The 18,996-nt window shown below is 49.4% G+C and overlaps 4 protein-coding genes across 4 annotated transcripts; 3 read left to right on the forward strand and 1 right to left on the reverse strand.

The window, feature by feature from the left end:
• Positions 1–373: 373 nt before the first annotated feature.
• Positions 374–8,706, reverse strand: LOC128730784 (tuberin). Its single transcript, XM_053823862.1, has 6 exons — positions 8,631–8,706; positions 7,660–8,555; positions 4,898–7,581; positions 1,538–4,211; positions 1,290–1,457; positions 374–1,222 (listed from the first exon to the last, which is right to left on the reverse strand). Exons 1-6 carry the CDS (start codon positions 8,704–8,706, stop codon positions 977–979), a joined length of 6,744 nt encoding a protein of 2,247 aa, XP_053679837.1. The 3' UTR covers positions 374–976.
• A 1,083-nt stretch (positions 8,707–9,789) lies between these two features.
• On the forward strand, positions 9,790–15,395 carry LOC128720188 (uncharacterized). Its single transcript, XM_053813842.1, has 9 exons — positions 9,790–9,899; positions 9,971–10,175; positions 10,240–11,371; positions 11,442–12,487; positions 12,564–14,305; positions 14,374–14,488; positions 14,555–14,802; positions 14,877–14,973; positions 15,045–15,395. The coding sequence occupies exons 1-9, from the start codon at positions 9,790–9,792 to the stop codon at positions 15,393–15,395; spliced, it is 5,046 nt and encodes a 1,681-aa protein (XP_053669817.1).
• A 628-nt stretch (positions 15,396–16,023) lies between these two features.
• Positions 16,024–17,251, forward strand: LOC128732163 (uncharacterized). The gene is made up of 3 exons (XM_053825333.1): positions 16,024–16,154; positions 16,220–17,038; positions 17,115–17,251. Exons 1-3 carry the CDS (start codon positions 16,024–16,026, stop codon positions 17,188–17,190), a joined length of 1,026 nt encoding a protein of 341 aa, XP_053681308.1. The 3' UTR covers positions 17,191–17,251.
• A 255-nt stretch (positions 17,252–17,506) lies between these two features.
• Positions 17,507–18,521, forward strand: LOC128731989 (spermidine synthase). Its single transcript, XM_053825148.1, has 3 exons — positions 17,507–17,634; positions 17,719–18,316; positions 18,384–18,521. Exons 1-3 carry the CDS (start codon positions 17,507–17,509, stop codon positions 18,519–18,521), a joined length of 864 nt encoding a protein of 287 aa, XP_053681123.1.
• The last annotated feature ends 475 nt before the right edge of the window (positions 18,522–18,996 follow it).

Below are 18,996 nucleotides of genomic sequence, written 5' to 3' on the forward strand. Positions count from 1 at the left end.
GGGGGAAATGAAATAGAAAAAATAAATAGAGTGACATACTTAAGACGTCAGTTGGCAAATTGAAAAACGTTGTCCCGCTGGTGCAGGTAAGCCCGTTAAGATTGATTAATTGATAAAGTTGCGTTGGAGCACGCTGGAAATGAGCTGGAGCGATTGTGAAAGGACTGCGACGCCTATTAGCCATCTGCAGATATGCTGCCCGGCGTTTCGAACCAAAATGTGAGAGGCTTTGCTTCCAGTCTTCGAATATGCTCCAGCAGTCGTCTATCGTGGATGCAGTTTTCAGTCGTTAGCGTGATATTAGAGAACCATTTTCTTTTCTCACTTCCATTTCATTTCACATCTTCCCAATCAGTTCATTTTCGTTGTTTATTACTATTTGTACGATAACAAGTATGCAAACATTATTGATATTATGTCATCAGCTGCAGTTCGCTGCATCTCTAGCTCATGCTTTGTTCTCATTCGTTCGGCGCTGTTTTGGGAAAAAGGGCGGGTTGTTTTTTTTGTTAAGCCGTGAAGGGATGGTAAGGGACCATTGACGGTATCGAACCGGACTGATGGTGCATGGAATTGATGTAACGCGGAACCATCGGCGAAGGGGGTTTAAAGGAGCACAAAAAAGGGGGATTTAATTCCGTTTGAATTCATTAAAACTTGTTCTAGATAACGAAAGCGATGGTGACTGAATGCAATGCTTCATCGGAAACAGCGGGATGGCCCGCGCGCGTGCCCTTATTTGCCAATTGCAGCTCATAACGATGCAGTATCACGCTAGCAAAGAGGTACGCGAGCAGAAAACAGAACAGACGCGAAAAAAAGGGCGTAACACCGCCCTGCGTACGGTAACAAATTGCGATAATAAAGTGTTCAAATATGAGCTCAGAGATAATGTGTGAGAGAGAATTCCAATTAAAGAAATAAAAAAAAAAACAAAATAGGAATATACATATAACAACTGTTCTGCGAATGCCACTCAGACGGTGTATTTGGAGAAGTCGTCCACGCGGAAGCTGGATGCGTAGCCGGTGGCAGAACTGAGATCGTTCGCCGAGCCACCCTGCTGCTGAAACGGTTGCTGCTGTTGCTTCTGCTGATCCTCGGCCTGCTGCTGCCCGTAACGCAGCCGGATGTTTTTGATCTTGCGCAGCCGCTCGAGCCAGTTGGAAGCGTACGGGCTAGAATTCTTCGTTTTCAACGATTGCGCAACCAACGATGCCAACTGAAAGATGAAGGATAAGTTTGTACCATTGCACATCCTCGTGGTTGATTATTGTGACACAACTCACGTTCGCATGCAGCGCCATCTGCCGGGCCAGCAACGGTGCGGTGTGATCGGAGACGATCTTCGTATCGCGTGTCACGTGCTGCGCGAGATCGTCCTTCGAGCGGATGAAAACCCGATTGCTGCTCAGCTCGATGGGTTCCACAATCACGCACGCGTAGTTATACTGGCCCTGGGAAAACGCACGAAAATAACGCATTAAATAAAAAGATCATCATTACGAGAGGTTTCGTGATCCTGCCCGAAACTCACCTTGATGGTTTTCAAATCATACTCCTCGCCGCTCTCATTGTACACGATCGTGACGAAATCGTTACCGATGTGCTTCTTCTTCTCGTTGCAGTGCGGATCCTGGCGTTTGTTTGGCATCAACGTCGCGACGTGAAACGTCAGCTGCACGATGTCGTCCTGGTAGATGTACGTGAACGCACCATCCTTGCCGTTGCTCTCGAGATCGATGAAAATGTTCTTCTCTTTGGCGTCCTTGATCGCAACCAGCGTACCGAGGCTGCTGAGAAACTCGGCGTACCGCAGGCTACCGTACCGGTTCTTCAGTATCTCCGTCTCGTTTCCTGCCTGGCCGGGTCCCACGTACAGCACCCCGATCTTGTGCATCTCGAACGGTGGTATCAGATCGAGCAATCCGATCGCCTTCTCCGGATCCTTGTCCATCAGCACGGGACACTCGGGTCCGAACTGACCGTGATGGTACAGCTGCAGGAACACGAAGCTCGGACTGATCACGGACCGGGGGATATACTCGTTACGCTGGATTCGCGGTACATTCGCCACGGTTCCCGCGTTTGCAGCGTTTAATTTCGCGAGTTCACGTGCGTAGTGTTCGCGCACGGTCGAGATTGTCTTCGAGCGACCACGTGGCAGATCGTAGTCGTATCCCATCAACCCCAAGCCAATGCCCATGGCACCCATACCGCCACCCATCGCCGGAAAGGATGGTGAAGCCGTACCCGAGCTCGATTGTTTCAGGTTGGCGGTGTTACGTGCGAGCAACCGAGGCGAAAGTGGCACCGGAGATTGTGGTGGCTTGCTCGTCACCTTCTCGGGGGGTAGCTTAAGACTAAGCGCGGACGAAGACGAGGTTTGCTGGATCGGTGCGATCGTACTGGCACTTGACGTCGTCATCCCGCTATTGATTGATCCCGCGTTGAGATTGATGCCTTCGTTCGAGACGACTCCACCATCAGTGAGGTTACGGGAGGCCAGCGTAGCATCATCCGCCGAGTGTTGTTTCCGTGGGATCACCATCGAGGTGGACACCGGTTCGAGGGTATTCGATTCCGGCAGCGAAGTAGTGATGGCTGCCGTTTTTGTGGCGCTGAATTCAGACTGATGCTTGGCCATCGCCGTTCCACGCACCGTAGGTGGTGGTGGGGCAGCGGTAGAATGGGTCGGTTCGGCCTCATGGCTTTGCGATCGTAGTGCACTTGGTGGTGGTGGTGTAGAACCAGCAATTTCCTCAGGAATCGCCTCACAACTTACGCCCTTTCCGTAGGTCGACTTTTTCTTCTCGATCACCGCTCCGCTTTCCAGCACTTGGCCACCTCCAATGGTGGTCGTCACAGCCACCGGTGCCGTAACCATCCCCGCCGGGTCACTAACCATCGTCTGACCACCAACCGCCGCGTCCGACACCGAACCCTCCTTCTCTTTCGCTTTCGCCAAATATTGCGGATTCCATTTCGTGCGCATTTCCGGGCTCGAATTAACCCGCCGTACTGGTTTTCGGGACCGCCCCTCCACATCGTCGAACATCACTCCATCCCCACCACCGTCGTATCGTCCTCTGCGCCCATCTTCATCACTGTCCTCATCCTCATCCTCGTCGTCCTCATCATCATCGTCCTCCTCGTCATCGGATGCCGCCGGTTGCTTGCCGGGAATGTTGATTGGCCCCGAACCACCGCCGCTGAGAGGTGCACCCTCCACCCCACCTGCCATCACATGCTTAAGCTCCTCGTCCTCGCTCTGCTCGTGTTCCTCCTCGACCGATGGTTTCTTCTTCGAATCGTTCTTCCGCGCCATTTCAAACACCTCATCCGAAATGGACACTTTCGCTCGAGGCTGTTGGCCACCAGCCAACGATTGAACGGTGTTGCCGATTGCTGCGACTGCTAGAGGATTCGTCAATTCCGTGCCATCCGGATATGGCGGGACCGCTTCAGCACCCGCGATAAACGATTGTGGACCAGCCGTGGAGGGAATATCCACACTGCTTCCAAACGGTGTGGTCCCATCGGACGAATACGCCGCCTGTCCTACGGCACTGTGGTTAAAGAAATCCGCTCCAACCACACCACCGCCAATACTGGGCGAGAAAAGCGACGAAAGGTCCTGCAGCCCCACATCGCCACCGAGAATGTCGTGTGAAACTTGGCTCTGGATGCGCATAATCCACGACGTATAACCGGTTGGTCGGCGGACGCTTACTTCCGCCCAACCGGTACACAGGCAGGAGCACGGTTGCACCGGTTTGTCGAATCCGATACCCGACGAGGACGACGATGCCCCGGTCATTGAGCTGCTCAACTGCTGAGGCAATATCAAACGATTCCCGATCGTGGTCATCAAACCAGGCGGTCCACGTGGTTGAACCATAGAGCTGGTGCGCTGTAGAGCATGTTCTCCTGCGCCTGACCCTCCCATACCACCCGGACCAATGCCAGGATCCACCGAATCGGGATTGCTGCCACGGCGAGACAACGCCTCAAGTGAACCGGACGAGTAGCCTTCCTGTGAGCCTTGGCGGAAGAATCGATTACCGGCAACGGTGGCACCGGATGCCGACAAACTACCGCTGGCCACGTGACCATGGGCGGAGTGTGGTGCCGTTGGGAAGGGTGTTGCTGCGGCCGAGGACGACGTAGAGCTTGATGTCGTCAGATCAGTGCTATCGGATTCGTTTGCACTGAAACAGAGAAATGACCCATCGGCAGAACAAAAGGGGGAAAATAATTAGATAAGAATTCCTAAATTAAGCCAACAGTAACCATTATCATTGGCATGAAATAGCATTCGTTAGGATGGTTAATGATGTTAGGGGAAACACATAGTCAAACTAATTTTTCATATTTAAAATGTGCATCTGAGGTGTTATGCTTCTTTTTTTCAAGCGTACATATGCTAGTTTTTGTTCAATTTAAATTATTCCTTACGTTTACGGATAAGCCACAAAGTTTTGTTATTTTGTTTTTTTTTCTAACTATAAGGCATGCATCGAGACATCAGTTTTTTTACAGTAAACGAAATCGAAAAAACCCTACAGTCATAAAAAACACTACAAAAAGACTGTCCCAAAGACACAACATATAAAAAAGAAATATCGCTGCGTATACATTCAGCAATCCTAATCGCCAATCGGTTCTTCGGCTTCCTTCGACCCGGTATGAAAATAAGCCATTAAAATGTATGAATGCATCTATCAGTAGAGGCAGCGAGAATTGGTGTAATCGGGGCCAATTGGTGCGTTCGATGGCTTCCATGCAATTGCTGCTAGTGGTGATATATCCGATTCGAGTGGTAATGGTGTGGGGACGGTCGAGAATAGAGACAACAGCGAAAAAAGCATTCCCCAAACAACGCTATCGATCTTACCTACTGTGTTGCAAACTGGCTTTGGTATACCTTTTATTCGCCGTCGACACGACCGCGGGTGGCACCGGCGGTAGCACCCCGCCATCAAAGGGAAGGAACGTTTTGCTAGCACCAGCGCCACCACCGTCCAACCCCGGTCCGACACCGGACAACCCGGAGTCCTTTCCGGACGACGCACTGTTGAGCGATGGTTCCGGTGAAAGCGGCTGTCCACCACCGACCGTGTTCGTTATGGCCAAGGTATTAGCGTTGTTGCTGCTGGATTTCGGTGCTTGATGGAGTTGTGGCTGCTGGTGATGAGAGCTTATTTTGGGACCGATTAGGTCAGCATTGGCGCTACCGTTTGTCTGGCAAAACTGATGGCACCGATCGCACAGCCCGTTCCGGAAGTTTACACCCGAACAACCGCTCGTTGTGATGGTGATTAGATTGTGTCCCACCAACCACGTTAATGACTGCCCGCCAGATAGGAGAAACTCGGCGGAAGGCAACCGTTTCGAGATTCCGGAGCACGGTGAATACGCGTGGCGTGCAATGAAATCGACGCACGTTTCCGCCAGCTCGCTGTGAAACCGATACATGTCGTCGTTAAGCGGTGGTGCGATCGAGTAAACCTTCTGCGCAGGCAGCTGAGCAGATGATGAGGATTGCACAACGGAACCAGCCGTCGAGACCGGTACCGTTCCGGGTGGGCCAACTATGGCCGCCTTTTGTCCTTGCTGTTGCGATTGCTTCTGCTGTTGGGTTTGCTGCTGGATGCGATCACGCCGTCTTGAGCTTTGCTCGGTGAGGCTGGAGCTACGTTTCCGCTCCGACGAATCTTCGTTCACCTGCGAGAACGATCGCGAACCGTCCTGGAACGGCACGTGCACGTACGATTCGAGCCCCTGGACGATGAACTTCACCAGCTGATTGCGCAAGGGTAATTTGCACTTGATGAACCACGCCGCCACGACGTAGTGTGCCAGCGAAACCGTGTAGTGGTCGTACCGGAACGGGTTCGTGAAGGGCAGCGTCATGGCCATCACGCACATGTACGTGCGCATGGTGAAGTTACCGAACCGGAAGCTCGGCACCAGGATAAGCGTCGAAAGAAACTCCAGCACCGGCAGGGCCACCATCTTTGTGCCGGTCATCTTGCTCAGTTCGAGCAGCAAATCGGCCATCTTCGGCATCAGCTGTTCCGGCATTTCGAGCAGCAGAATCGTCAGTGTGCGGATGCTTTCGTGCGGACGACGTGAAATCAGTCCCTGCTTTAGCGCGTCGATGATGTTCTTCTGCGTGTTGATATCGAGATGCTGGTGGTACATCGCCAAACTGGACAGGGCTGGCAATATCAGCTCCATGTAGTCCGACATCTTCGGGTGCATGTTCGGCGGTACGTGCAACTTTTCCAGCTGCATCTTGTCCGTGTACATGCGGTACAGCGTGCGGGCAAGCGAATCAACATCGTTGCCCTGAATCAGCGCCTTGTTCTGCATCACGCTCGGCAGCTCGGTCAGCACGAACTGTATCACTTCCCAGTCTTTTTCCTCCTTCAGGCACAGCACGATCACCTGGCAGCCGCGTTTGATGGAGATCGTCGTCAGGTTGGTGGCCGGGATGCGATCCATCACCTTCGAACCGACCTCCGTGCCGGTGGCTGGAGCGCTCAAGTTGAGCTGGCTCGAGGACTGGCTGGACAAATACGGCTGCGGTTGTAAGCTCTGGTGCTGATATGGTCCCTCTATGCCTAGGTAGTGCGAAAAACGCACCCGATTGCCATCCTCCGGATCGGGGTATCCGATGTGAAATGATCCGTTGGCACGTGCCTTCATCATCCAGGCGAAAATTCGATACCGCACAGTTGTGACGTTGCTCAGCACGTGTGGCCGCTGATAGTGCAGCTCCAGAAACCCAATAAGCATGCTGTACACACGAATAGCATGCAACGACGGCAGCCGGTACAGCTTTACGATGAACAACCGTATCAACCCGTCCACCAGCAGCACGATGTCCTCAATCTCCTGCTCCGACCTCACAACCAGGTTCTCCTCGTACGGTCGGTGCAACAGCTTCTCCACGATTTCCAACAACTCGATACAACGCTTCGTTTCGCAGTGAATCGTGAACTCGATCAGCGTTCGTGCGACGGCCTTTCGCACCTCGCAGTCCTTTTCCAACGGCACGTTTCCCAAATGCACGATTACGATCCGCTCCAAAATTTCGTCCTCGTAAGCGGCACGATTGGCGGCCATGATTCGCTCGAGCGCCTGCACCGCGTAGATCCTAATGTTGCTGTTTTTCATGCGGTAAAACCGGTCCATGAACAGGCACAACTGTTTGAGCCATTCCGAACGAGTGGCTGAGATCTTGCTCGCCCGGTAATCGATCAGCTGCTTGACCGAAGCTTCCGGACGTTCGGCAGACACGTGTTCGATCAACGCGTATACTTTCTCCGGATCAGCGTTCATGGTGCCCTGTTGCAGCATCGATTCCATCATGTTGAGCGTATCGTGGAACTGTGCCAGCACGTCGTGTTCCGGTGGCAACCGGTGTATGGCGAGATTGTGTGAAATCTCCGTCATAATGTCGTAGATGATGTCCCACGTAGGTTCATTCAGCTCGCTGCCGGATCGCTGTATTAGCCGGTTTATGCTCAAGATCACCTCGTACGTCACAATCACGTGTCTGCTTTTAAGCGCCTAAAACGAAAAACAAAAACCAACCGTAAGGAAAGCTCTCAGGAAGGACGACGCCGTGCTGATGAAGATTGTACTCACATTCCAAAAGCTTGTAAGCACCAGCGAAGGCGAACGGAGTATCGGCACGACGCCAACCCCCCACAAGCCAACGTTTGTGTGGAAAATGGCTCCCCGGAGCAAGGCATCGTCTTGATGAAAGGCCGGGTTATTCAATATGTTACACATCGTCAACAGCGTCGCGTGTCCCAGCGCTGTTCCGAAGAGATTCTTCATGATCTTCCACGACGGCTGGCAGTACACCTCCTGATTGACCACCCGGCACAGTATGATGATAAACAGCATAAGCGATTCGTTCGGTATGATCGCGTAACAAATGAAACAATCCAACACGGACAGGCAGAGCAGTATCGTGGCCGTCTCCTGTTTGTTGCACGTCATGTCGAAAATATACGACACGACGCCAACGAGAAATTTCGGTTCCAGACTGGCCGCGTTGTACTTGATCAGGTTGACAATCAGCTCCAGCAGCGGATCGATCAGGCCCGCTTCGTGAATCGGTTTGATCCATTCGAGCAGAAACGGACCGATCTCCCGCTCGAAGTGCTGAATATTTTTGCCCGTCTCGGTGAGGTACTTCAGCATATCCAGCCGGTAGCAAATGTCCTCCGGTTCGTTGTGGCTCTCGATCACGCGATAGAACTGAGCTCGCATTAACCCCAGGCTGTCGTACTGTCCCTGAATAAGCTTGCAATAGAAAGCGAGGGCGCACTGTCGCTGTTCCATCAGCTTGTTCCCAACGAGCAAATCCTTCGTGAGCTCCCACAGCGACTGCACCGCATCCGGTTCGAGGCGCGACAGCATAACCTGTTCGCCAAAATCTCTCAAGGCTTTGCATCGCTGTGTTATTGGCGTTTCCGGACGTAGCTCGCGTTCTAACTCCGGCGATATTGGCAAATCATTGCGAGAACTCGACACTGCATGTAACGGAAGATGGGATAAGAAAAGGAGCTCGGGAATGGGTATCATAGGGCCAGATTGGCCAGCCTTACCATTGCCAGGTTTGGAGAAGCGTAAAAAATTTTTAAGAAAACGATTCAACGATTTTTCCGATTCCTTCGAAGCCATCTTTCAGTCTGTGGTGTCGGTTCCCTCTCTATGGATACACACGCACACTCTCACGGTTCGTTCTTTTTTACTACTGGGCTGGTAACAAAGCGCATCGGTCGAAGCTGAAAGGATTAAAGGAGGAACAGAGCAAATGCGTAATTAGGAGCCTGAGCTTCAAACAGCTCTTGGCCATGAACCCCAACCTCTTTTGCATAGGTGTGTGGAGGAAGAAAATGAGCAAAAATCACGTCATGCGAAGACTGCAGCAGCAGACGATTATACCTTTTGTCGATTACTTCGATTTCAAAAATACGTGTGCCAGTAGATACCGGGCATATGCTGCAGCGACGGCTAGCTGGACCGGAAATGTTGTAGCAGCGCACGAAGAACCGAAACTAATGTACAAATGCGACCAACCGACTCACTAGCACCGGCCGAAATTATCAGTGCGAACACAATCGAGTGCGGTTCGCTCATAGTACAGTTTGGCAAGAACACATCGGCCCCGGCTATTGTGTGCTTCCACCTATTCACCGCACCAATGGCGCTCGGTGTAGGCTGGCACGTGGGAATCGTGGTGAGAATGTAACGCTGTGTGGCAAAACAATTTTAACCCAGAATCAAAACGCTTGTGGCACTATTTTTCTCTTCTCATCATCACCAAACCCATCTTGTACTTTTCTTTTGTAGAACGTTTTTTTTTGACACTTCGCCGACCGTCTACCTTCCAATGGCACTAACGTCACACGACATATGGTGCCCAAGGTTTACAAATATTCCGGATCTACTGATTGAAAACAAATTCATACCGGATGTTTCTGTTTCATAATTTGGGCTGCATATAAGATAAAAAATATTTAAATGAACTAGCATCAAAATTGATTTACTATTAACTTGATGAACCGCAGTGATTGGGTCACAAATTTAAATTTATGAACAACTGGTCTAATCGAACACTGGCCATGCTTACCAAGGCAGTTAGCAACCTTGAACCTTGAAGATCGGTAGTTCAAAATCAACCGTCAAAGCGAAAACTGCCATTGTTCATAGCGTTGTAAAAGTGCAGTTCTGTACGTTTTCGTGAAAATCACCAAGAACATAATGAATTTAGAGGATACGAAAGAGAATATTCAACCCCTGCGCGGGGGCAGAAATGTTGAGCAGCTCGAGTACGCATTCGTGTCTCCGGAACGTTGGGAAGAGGAACGAAAGTAAGCCCGGAATGTTGTGTATGCAACGGCTCCAAACATCGTTTATTTATGATGCTTTCGCTGTTCAACAGGGCAAATGAGGAAGCACTGGAAAACTATGAGGGCGACGATCCATTGGAACCGTGGTACAATTACTTCTACTGGATGGAGCAAACGAACGTTAGCAACTTTAAACCTGCGATACAGGAGCAGGCACTTCGACGGTGTGTACAAAAGTTTGAAAATGATCCACGGTACATGCAAGATCATCGGTTCATTAAGTTGTGCATAAAATACGTAAGTGGAACTCCATTGGGGGAACTGGGCATTGTTTCTAAATCCTCTGTTTATATCTTGCCAGATTGATGCTCAAGCATCGCCGGTAGAGTTGTACAACGAACTGTACCTTCGCGGTGTGGGCACACTGTGTTCCGAGCTGTATATTGCATGGGCGTACTACTACGACGCCGTGGATAACTTTGCAAAAACAGAAGATGTGTTTCAAAAAGGGCTGCGGGCGGGAGCCGAACCGAAGGCGGACCTAGAGCAAGCACACACGACGTTTGGATTTTCTATGTCGCAACGTTTGCTGCACAAGGACGAATCCAGCAAGTTAAAGTTTCAAACAATCCTCGGTGAACGCCGTAATGCGCTCACGTCGTTGAAAGCATCGCGAAAAAAGCACGTGGGCAGCATCCGCACCGGATTGGCTGTTAAAAGCTATCAGCCGGGGAGAGTGAATCAGGAAAACGTGGAACCCGGTACAAACGCACCAACGAGCTCGATCGTTTTCTCCGATGATCCAGGTCAGTCTGAGGCGGGTCCCTCAATAGTTCGTCCCTTTTCGAGCGTTCACAGCGAGCCAGAGAACATAATTGAGGCGGCCCGGTTTGCAAAATCGAATGCGTTGTCTCAAAAAAAGCCGGCTCTTTTTGGTATGCATCAGGCACCGTGTTTTCATATACCGGAAGACGAGGAAATCTTCGAGCCGCTTCCTGTGATCGTGGAAAATTATTCTCGCGGGATCGTTCTATCGAGGACGTTTTGTCCCAAGAATAATCCGCAAACTGCCTTTAACGTCGACATATGCGTGGGAGAACAAGGAAAGGAAAAATCCATTCCCATGTACGATAAAATACGGCTGTACTGTAGGACGACTGACCGCTATTGTGAAGGGCGTGAGAAGACGGAATTTTCACCGGAAGAGCTACGCGCCTATAGGTACTTCATGCGACAGGGGAAGCAGAATCGCTTTACGAACGATCAAGCGCAAGTGTGGGGCCAAGGGTACGACGTTGGTATTCGACTTCATCCTCTTCACGTATCGTCGTGCACGAACAATAATGATAAAGTGGAGGCATTCCAAAACCCATCGCCCGAGGAATTGAGCTTGAATATTGAAACTAAAATTCGCGAAATGTACTCAAACACGCATGAAGAACGATCTATCGAAGAGCTGCTTGTCGAGAAATGGCTTAAAGGAGATATAAAGAGTAAGTAAGGCTTGCGTAGCAGTGCCAGGATTATTCGGTTAACCCGATTTAACTATTTGCTCGTTTATAGAGTGCATTGATCGACGCTACCAGGATGACATCGATCCAGTTGATATGGACGAAACGCACGTCGAATCAAAGCGGATTTCGATGGGAATGGCACGATTCAGTATGGCACCACCGCTTCCTCCGACTGGCAGTGGCAACAACCAACCGCAAACTTCCCAACGTAAATCTATTTTCCCAACTCGTCCGGCTGCGCTCGTTGTATCATGCATACAGGAAGAAACGGAAGAAGAGCTCCAGAATCGAAGTACGCTAACTAACGAAAAAACGGCAACCAAATCATTGAGGGAGGCGAACGTTCATCAGGATGGCAAAGAAACTGTGTCTAGAAAACGCCTTTCAAATGACGTGCTCCAGCAGGAAGTTTTTAAAAAGGAAGACTCAACACCCACCCCACTAAAAGCTTTTGTCGCCAACGATGCTGCGGAGAAGCAGTTGTCGAACGAGACGTCTCCAACGGGCAGCCCGGTACGAACAACGTCTCAGAAAATTGCAATTTTTGTCGACGACAGCGATGAAAACGATGAGCAGGAAGTTCAGGCTATATATCCAAAGCCTCTGCTATCGAACACGAACGAACAGGGCCAACATCAACAGCAGCCACCGCAACCTTACTTTCCAAATGATACTTGTTCGACGCAAATGTTCAACTTTTTCGTTAAGAACATAAGTACACCCGTTGCACCAGTTTGCAAACAGTTGGCTCCTTTGTCTACCACGCCAACGAACCCTTCGACGAAGCGCATGGTAGTTTACGAGGATGATGTGGAAGCGGAAAATGAGGCTGCCAACGAAGAACCAGGGCAACCGAACGACACCGCATCAAAGCGGACTAGTTCCGGTGGTATGCATGCTCCTGTTTCCATTCCGGTAGCGATCATAAACGACGAAAATGCGGTTCCGGAGAGCATTACACCACCGTCCACATCATCCGGTTGCAGTAGTATGCAAAATCACAAGCAATTGTCAACTATAATGGAGCGGACGGAATCAAGCACGGCTTCGTCAACGGCGGCCGTAGGCACAACTAAATGTTCAGTCGATTTGCAGGTAACGTAGCTATCTTGATTCGGTTCACAGGGTTTGAGAGTAGTTTGAATGTAATTTCTTGTTTAAATTTTTATAGGGCCATTCTCCGGACATAAATTTCAACGCCGTTGAAAACACGCCTTCTTCGATTTCGGCCATCACGTCTACCTTGGGCGGATTTGTCGAACAACCGAAAAAGTTCGGCTTTCCGTTGCCTGGCGACGATGGTAAAGGATTTTGCATCCACATCGACAGCACTGAGACAATGGCCAATATTCCTCTCGTAAAACGTCAACCTTTGCCGGCAGCAACCCCCCTAGCATGCACCGATAACAAGGAAAACGAACTCGTAACACGTGCCACCGGTGCTGCCGCGGGTCGTGGTGGAATTTTTCACCTTTCCGAAGAGGCAACGTGCAGTGGCTTTGGTTTCGCGGGAACCATCGGAAACAGAGACATCTCCCATATGGTTCAACGGGAGTTGGACGTGAATTCGATCGCATCGTTCCGGATGGGGACGGAGCGCACCAACACGGTTCCATTACAATTGGTCAAACCGCAAAACACGATCCCAGAAGTCGTTGCGAACGTACCATCAAGCACGTCGATCGACACCAATATCGTTAGCAATGGAAGCACACTTTTGGGTGGTAATTCCACCGCATCCACCATTGTGGCCGTTGACAAGAAAGTAAACGAGTCACCGAAGAAAAGAGGTACTCTTTCGGCCCTGCTTGATGCTACGTTTTCACCAAAGCTGGTAGAGAAAGAAAACAGCGGTAGTAGTGCAACGGTCACACCAACAATGGCCAACAATCGAGCAAGTGGAGAAAAATTTAAGGAAAACTCGTTCAATTTGAGTGGCTTTGCAATGTCGCCTAAAAGTAAACTACCCATAGCCACACCAAGCGATCAATTGTCCTTGTTAGAACCGGTGGTTGCTCCTGTCGTTTGCGCAGACTTATCGCTTTTGCCGATGGATCAAATAAAGGTGGAAAATTCGCTGAATATCGAAGCGAGTATAGCGCTGCCTAAATGCACCGTTAATGCACCACCACAGCCAGCGGAAACGATCGTAAAGGTTCCGGTGGTGGTTCCCGTAGAGCGAGTGGTTTTGGATGACTTTCCATCCCCGCTGCCACCGCCAGGAGCGTCTGAGCGCGCGTCCTTCGACGACATCAACACGGCAGTGTTCTCTTTAAATATTAAAAGTGTCGCCAACTCGACGATTATCCCAGAAAATTTCAAAACTCCATGCAAACAAAGTTCGAAAGCCAACGTAGCTCCACCGTTAAAAATCGCCAATGTAAAGAGTGGCCTGGAAGAGATACCGTCCTTTCTGAAGCCACAGGCTCCGCCGCCGCAGCAACATGAGCCACAACCGATGGCGAACGTTAGGCAACAAAAGAGCATATCGCCTGTCGATCGACAAGCTAGATTACCGTTTGATCCTTTCGTCAATTGTGATGCCGATGTATCGATTTACCATTCGCGGCCGGCTATATCGCAAGATGCCGAGCTTTGGCCCGAATCAGAAGAACCGGTCGATGCGATACACAGCAACGAATACCAACACAAAACGATCAACATGGACTGCACCATGGATATGATCAACGCCCACAAATCGACCGAGGATATCGATCCTTTCGAAAGGCAGCTGCAGGAAGCGTTTCTAGATCGGCTAGACTTTACGGCTTACATATCTGAGCTACCTTCCTGTTTGCTAATGAATAAAGTGATACCACTACGAAAGGATGTCCTGGTGGAAACGAGCGAGAAAAATGTCGCGTTCCGCGTGCAGCAAAAGATCGGCAAAGGAACTTATGGAACAGTGTTTAGGTACGTATTCGCAGCATTGTGTTATTAGAATGACAAATTAATGAACGTTTTGAATTCTTTTCTTGCAGCGCCACAGAAGTGTCTACGGGGAAAAAAGTTGCACTAAAACAGGAACGCCCGGCAAACCTTTGGGAGTACTACATCTGTCTGGAGTTGCGTAGCCGCATCAAACATCCTGATATCGTAAGTTGTATGCCCAACCGAGTGCTGTTAATATGTCTGATTATATGCTTGATTTTTTTTCTTTAGCTTTCAGGATTTATGCCGATAGATTATGCGATTATTGGAAACAATGCGAGCATTTTCGTGTCACCCTACTCGCAATATGGCAACATTTTGGATGTATGCAACAAGATCAACAAAGCGACTAACAGAAACGTGGACGAATTCATAGCTATGATTTTAACCGCACAGATGCTCTCGATCGTAGACCATCTGCACAGCTGCCAGATCATTCATGCCGACATAAAACCGGACAATTTTCTGCTAATGGCACCGTAAGTAACGGCATGTTAGCTTTGAATGTTCCGTGAGCGTAATGTAATTTGTCTGTTATCTACACTCTTTACAGGGTGCAGTTGAATTCGAACATACCCTGCATACAGCTGATTGACTTTGGCGTCAGCATCGATATGAAACTCTTCCAGGAGGATGTAATGTTTAAGAAGGTAGGTTTTTTTTTTGCTGTGCATCGTGCACAACGTGTTAATATTGAGCATGTATTTTCATATCCTCGCAGGTCATTACAACGGATGGGTTCACGTGTATCGAAATGATGGAAAACAAACCTTGGACGTACCAACCCGATCTGTTCGGTGTTGCAGCTACCAGCCACGTCATACTGTTCGGTGCGTACATGAAGGTGCAGAAGAACATTGTGAACTGGAGCATCAGAAGCTCGATGCCGCGGTACTTCAAGAAGTCGGTGTGGGAGAACTTCTTCAACACGATGCTGAACATACGGGATTGTGCGCATTTGCCCAACCTGCAGAAATTGCGCACGTCCTTCCTGGAGACTATCACCCTGCACGAAAAGTACATCCAGAACAAAGTCGTAGAGTTCAATCAAGCGCTCTCAACGTGCAAGTAGAACACTGGCATCAATAGAGCAGGATGATTTGATGGGCGTTCACAAATGATTTTCGTCCTGTCTGATTCTACGTTTTACCGATTAACAGTTAAGACTGCCTATAATTTAGTGGTATATTTTACGTAAATCTTGGAAAATATATTATACCTTATATGAGGAATTAGAAATCGATATAAACCGTTGACGAATTTTTTACTGGTGAAAACAAACTGGTATAATTCAAGGTGAGTAAGTGACTATGTCAAACCGGTGAATGAGCATATCAAGAGCATACGAGAGAGAGAGAGAGTGTTGCTTATGTTTACAGTTGATATGATCAGCTGGTATGCTGGGAGGATTCATCGAGCAACATAAACATAAACAAAACGAGAAGAAAAATAAATATACATAAATCATTCAATGAAAAGCAGTGTCGGAAATTCCCTGAAGCAGTAAGTGTAGAATTTTTGGGAGAATGTAAACATCGGTTGTGTTATTTAGTAACAAAGAAATATCATCAGGCGTTCATCGTTATCTACAAGCAGCTACAATAGAGAAGTGATAAGCATTCAACGCTAAACATCATCCTAACGTTGTCGAGTGCATACGCATTTTGGTGCTTGCTCTTCGAAAACAAAAAATTGGTCAAATGGACACATACGTGGAAAATTTTCATGATTTGAAGGATTTGGAACGAATGGAGTACGTTCCGTTCGGTCGAACCGGTCTGCGAGTATCTAAAGTCTCCCTAGGAACGGGCACATTGAGTCCGTTGTACGGGTAAGGAAGTGTGTCAAAAACTTTCCCACAACTTGGATAAATTTCCATTACAATTTTGGTCCCAGTGCTCTAGACGAAGCGAGTGCTTTGGAAGCCGTTAATGGTGCTATTCGCCGTGGAATCAACTACATCGATACAGCCCCCTTTTACGGGCAGGGTCACTCCGAAAAGGTACTAGGGAAGGCTCTCAAAACCATACCGCGTCGAGCGTACTATCTGGCCACCAAAGTGGGCCGGTATGAGCAAAAGTATGAACGTATGTTCGATTACACGGCTGCAAAAACCCGTGAGAGCGTCGAACGGAGCTTGCAGTTGCTCGGCGTGGACATCCTTGACGTGGTGCAAATTCATGACGTTGAGTTTGCCCCAAACCTGGACATCATCGTACAGGAGACGCTCCCTACGCTCGAAGCTTTACGGCACGAAGGAAAGCTACGGTTCATCGGTGTCTCGGCATACCCATTGGGGGTTTTGAAGGAAATAATCACGAAAGCACCCGGCCGATTCGACTCCGTCCTTTGCTACTGCCGCAATACCCTGTTCGATGATTCTGTTAAGGAATACCTGCCGTTCTTTGCACAACATCAGTTGGCCGTCATTTGCGCGTCGGGTCACGGCATGGGACTGCTAACAAACGCTGGGCCTCAACCGTGGCACCCAGCGGACGATCAGCTAAAATCGATTTGCCGGGAAGCGGCCGACTACTGCCAGCGCCACGAGGTCGAACTAGGCAAGCTGGCGATGTACCACTTTATTCAACTGTCGGGCCCCGCGACGTATCTATCCGGAATGCAAACACCGCAGCTGGTGGACATCAATCTGGACGCTTACCTCAATGGCCTCTCCGAGAAGGAAGCGGAAGTGTTAGACCACCTGAAAGAAAGGTAAAAAAAATTTCCCGTTAACTTTGTTTGCGCCATCTCTGTATAAGCTTCGCTCGTTTTCAACTGTACTTTTCAGCGTGTTTCCTAAAATACTTCGCAAACATTGGGAAGGCGTCGAGGTGGAACGTTACTGGGCAGCGATGAAAGTATAAACTACCTCACGGGGCCACATTTGTTGGTTCAAAATTAACAACTTGCACGTGCGCGATCTAACATGCCGGTTGCCGGTTTTCTTTGAAATAAACGTCAAAACTGAACGTCAACAGAGAGCGCGAGAATTTTTGAGAACCATGAAAAAGAGAGTGAGAGAGAGAGAGAGAGTTAGAGAGAAAGGAAGAAGGAAGGTGATAAACGTCATCAAATCGTCAAGTAGAATTTATGTACGGGATTGCCGAAGCGCAACAAGTGTGTCTTTTTGATTTGAAAACATAGCATCGGTCCCTCGGACGGAACTCCAACGCGGACAGTATGAATCCTTCGGAATGGTTCAGTGAAGTCTCAGACGAATTATGGCCCGGCCAGTGCTTCTCGCTGAAGGTGAAAAACGTGCTGCACGAGGAACGCTCTAAGTATCAGCATATCAAGATCGTCCAGAGGTATCCTTTTTTTAGTGTTTTTCTATGTTCAATGTAATTTACAACACCCGACTGGCAATTGTATTCTTTTTCCCCATGTTCTAGCGAGTCCCATGGCGTAGTGCTGATTTTAGACGGCATCATACAATGTACGGAACGGGACGAGTTCGCTTATCAGGAGATGATCTCCTTCTTGCCGCTTTGCTGCCACCCGAACCCGCAACGGGTGCTTATCGTCGGCGGAGGCGACGGTGGAGTGGCCCGGGAGGTTGTTAAGCATCCCTCGGTGCTCGAGGTGCACCAGGTTGAAATCGACGAGCGAGTGGTGGAACTGTCCAAGCAATATCTCCCCTTCATGGCTTGTGGGTTTGAATCACCGAAACTGCGGCTAACGATCGGCGATGGATTCGAGTATATGAAGCAACACGAGGGCGCGTTCGACGTCATCATCACCGACAGCAGTGATCCGATCGGGCCGGCAGAGTCCTTGTTCCGCGAGTCCTACTTCGAGCTGGTAAAACGCGCCCTCAAACCGAACGGTATCATCTGCTCGCAGGGTGGCAGCTTCTGGCTCGACGCGAAGCATGTCCGTGACACGCTAGATTACTGTCGAAAGCATTTTCCACGCGTCACCTACGGCCTGGCGGCAGTGCCATCCTATCCGACCGGTCAGATTGGGTTCTTCATCGCCAGCCTCAATCCGGTAAGACTGCCGTGACTGCAACTCATGTAAACCAGTCTCAACTGATGTATGGATCGCTCGTTCACAGGAAACCAACTTCAGGGAACCCTCGTGCAAGTTCGAGGACGCTGACATCGATAAGATGGGCCTGCGGTACTACACATCGGACGTCCACCGAACGGCTTTTACGTTACCAAGGTTTGCGATGAAGGCGCTATATCCGTAGGCCCTCCCCACAGGAATCACTTCTACGTTCAATCACGCACGGGGAGTTGGGATTCTTTTTTTACATGCATTTATCTGCGAGAGATTGTGAATGAGGAAATGGTACGTTACATGCGTTTTGCTTCAATAAATGTTACATCATGTCCACTTTTTATACCAAAAGATACATTTACTTTGGACCTTTTAACGCTAGCCTACGGCATTTGGCATAATATAATGTCTTAAGTGTTCCATCCTGCCTGCCTACGAATACACGGCATTACATATGTCACAGAAAACTGATCGAGTTTTTTTTACACCCCAGCTATTGCGGCCATTCGTCGCAATTGCTTGTAATCTGATGTTTTTTTTTTTGCTTGAACAGCAACACAACTAGAGAAGCATTTGAATCACAGTACTTGGGTTTCTCACACGCGCGCCTGGTTCATGGTAATCTAGTAGTCATACGAAGCTATCAGTGCTCATGTTACGCGCAT

The sequence above is a fragment of the Anopheles nili genome, chromosome 2 (assembly GCF_943737925.1).
Source record: "Anopheles nili chromosome 2, idAnoNiliSN_F5_01, whole genome shotgun sequence".
NCBI lineage: Eukaryota > Metazoa > Arthropoda > Insecta > Diptera > Culicidae > Anopheles > Anopheles nili.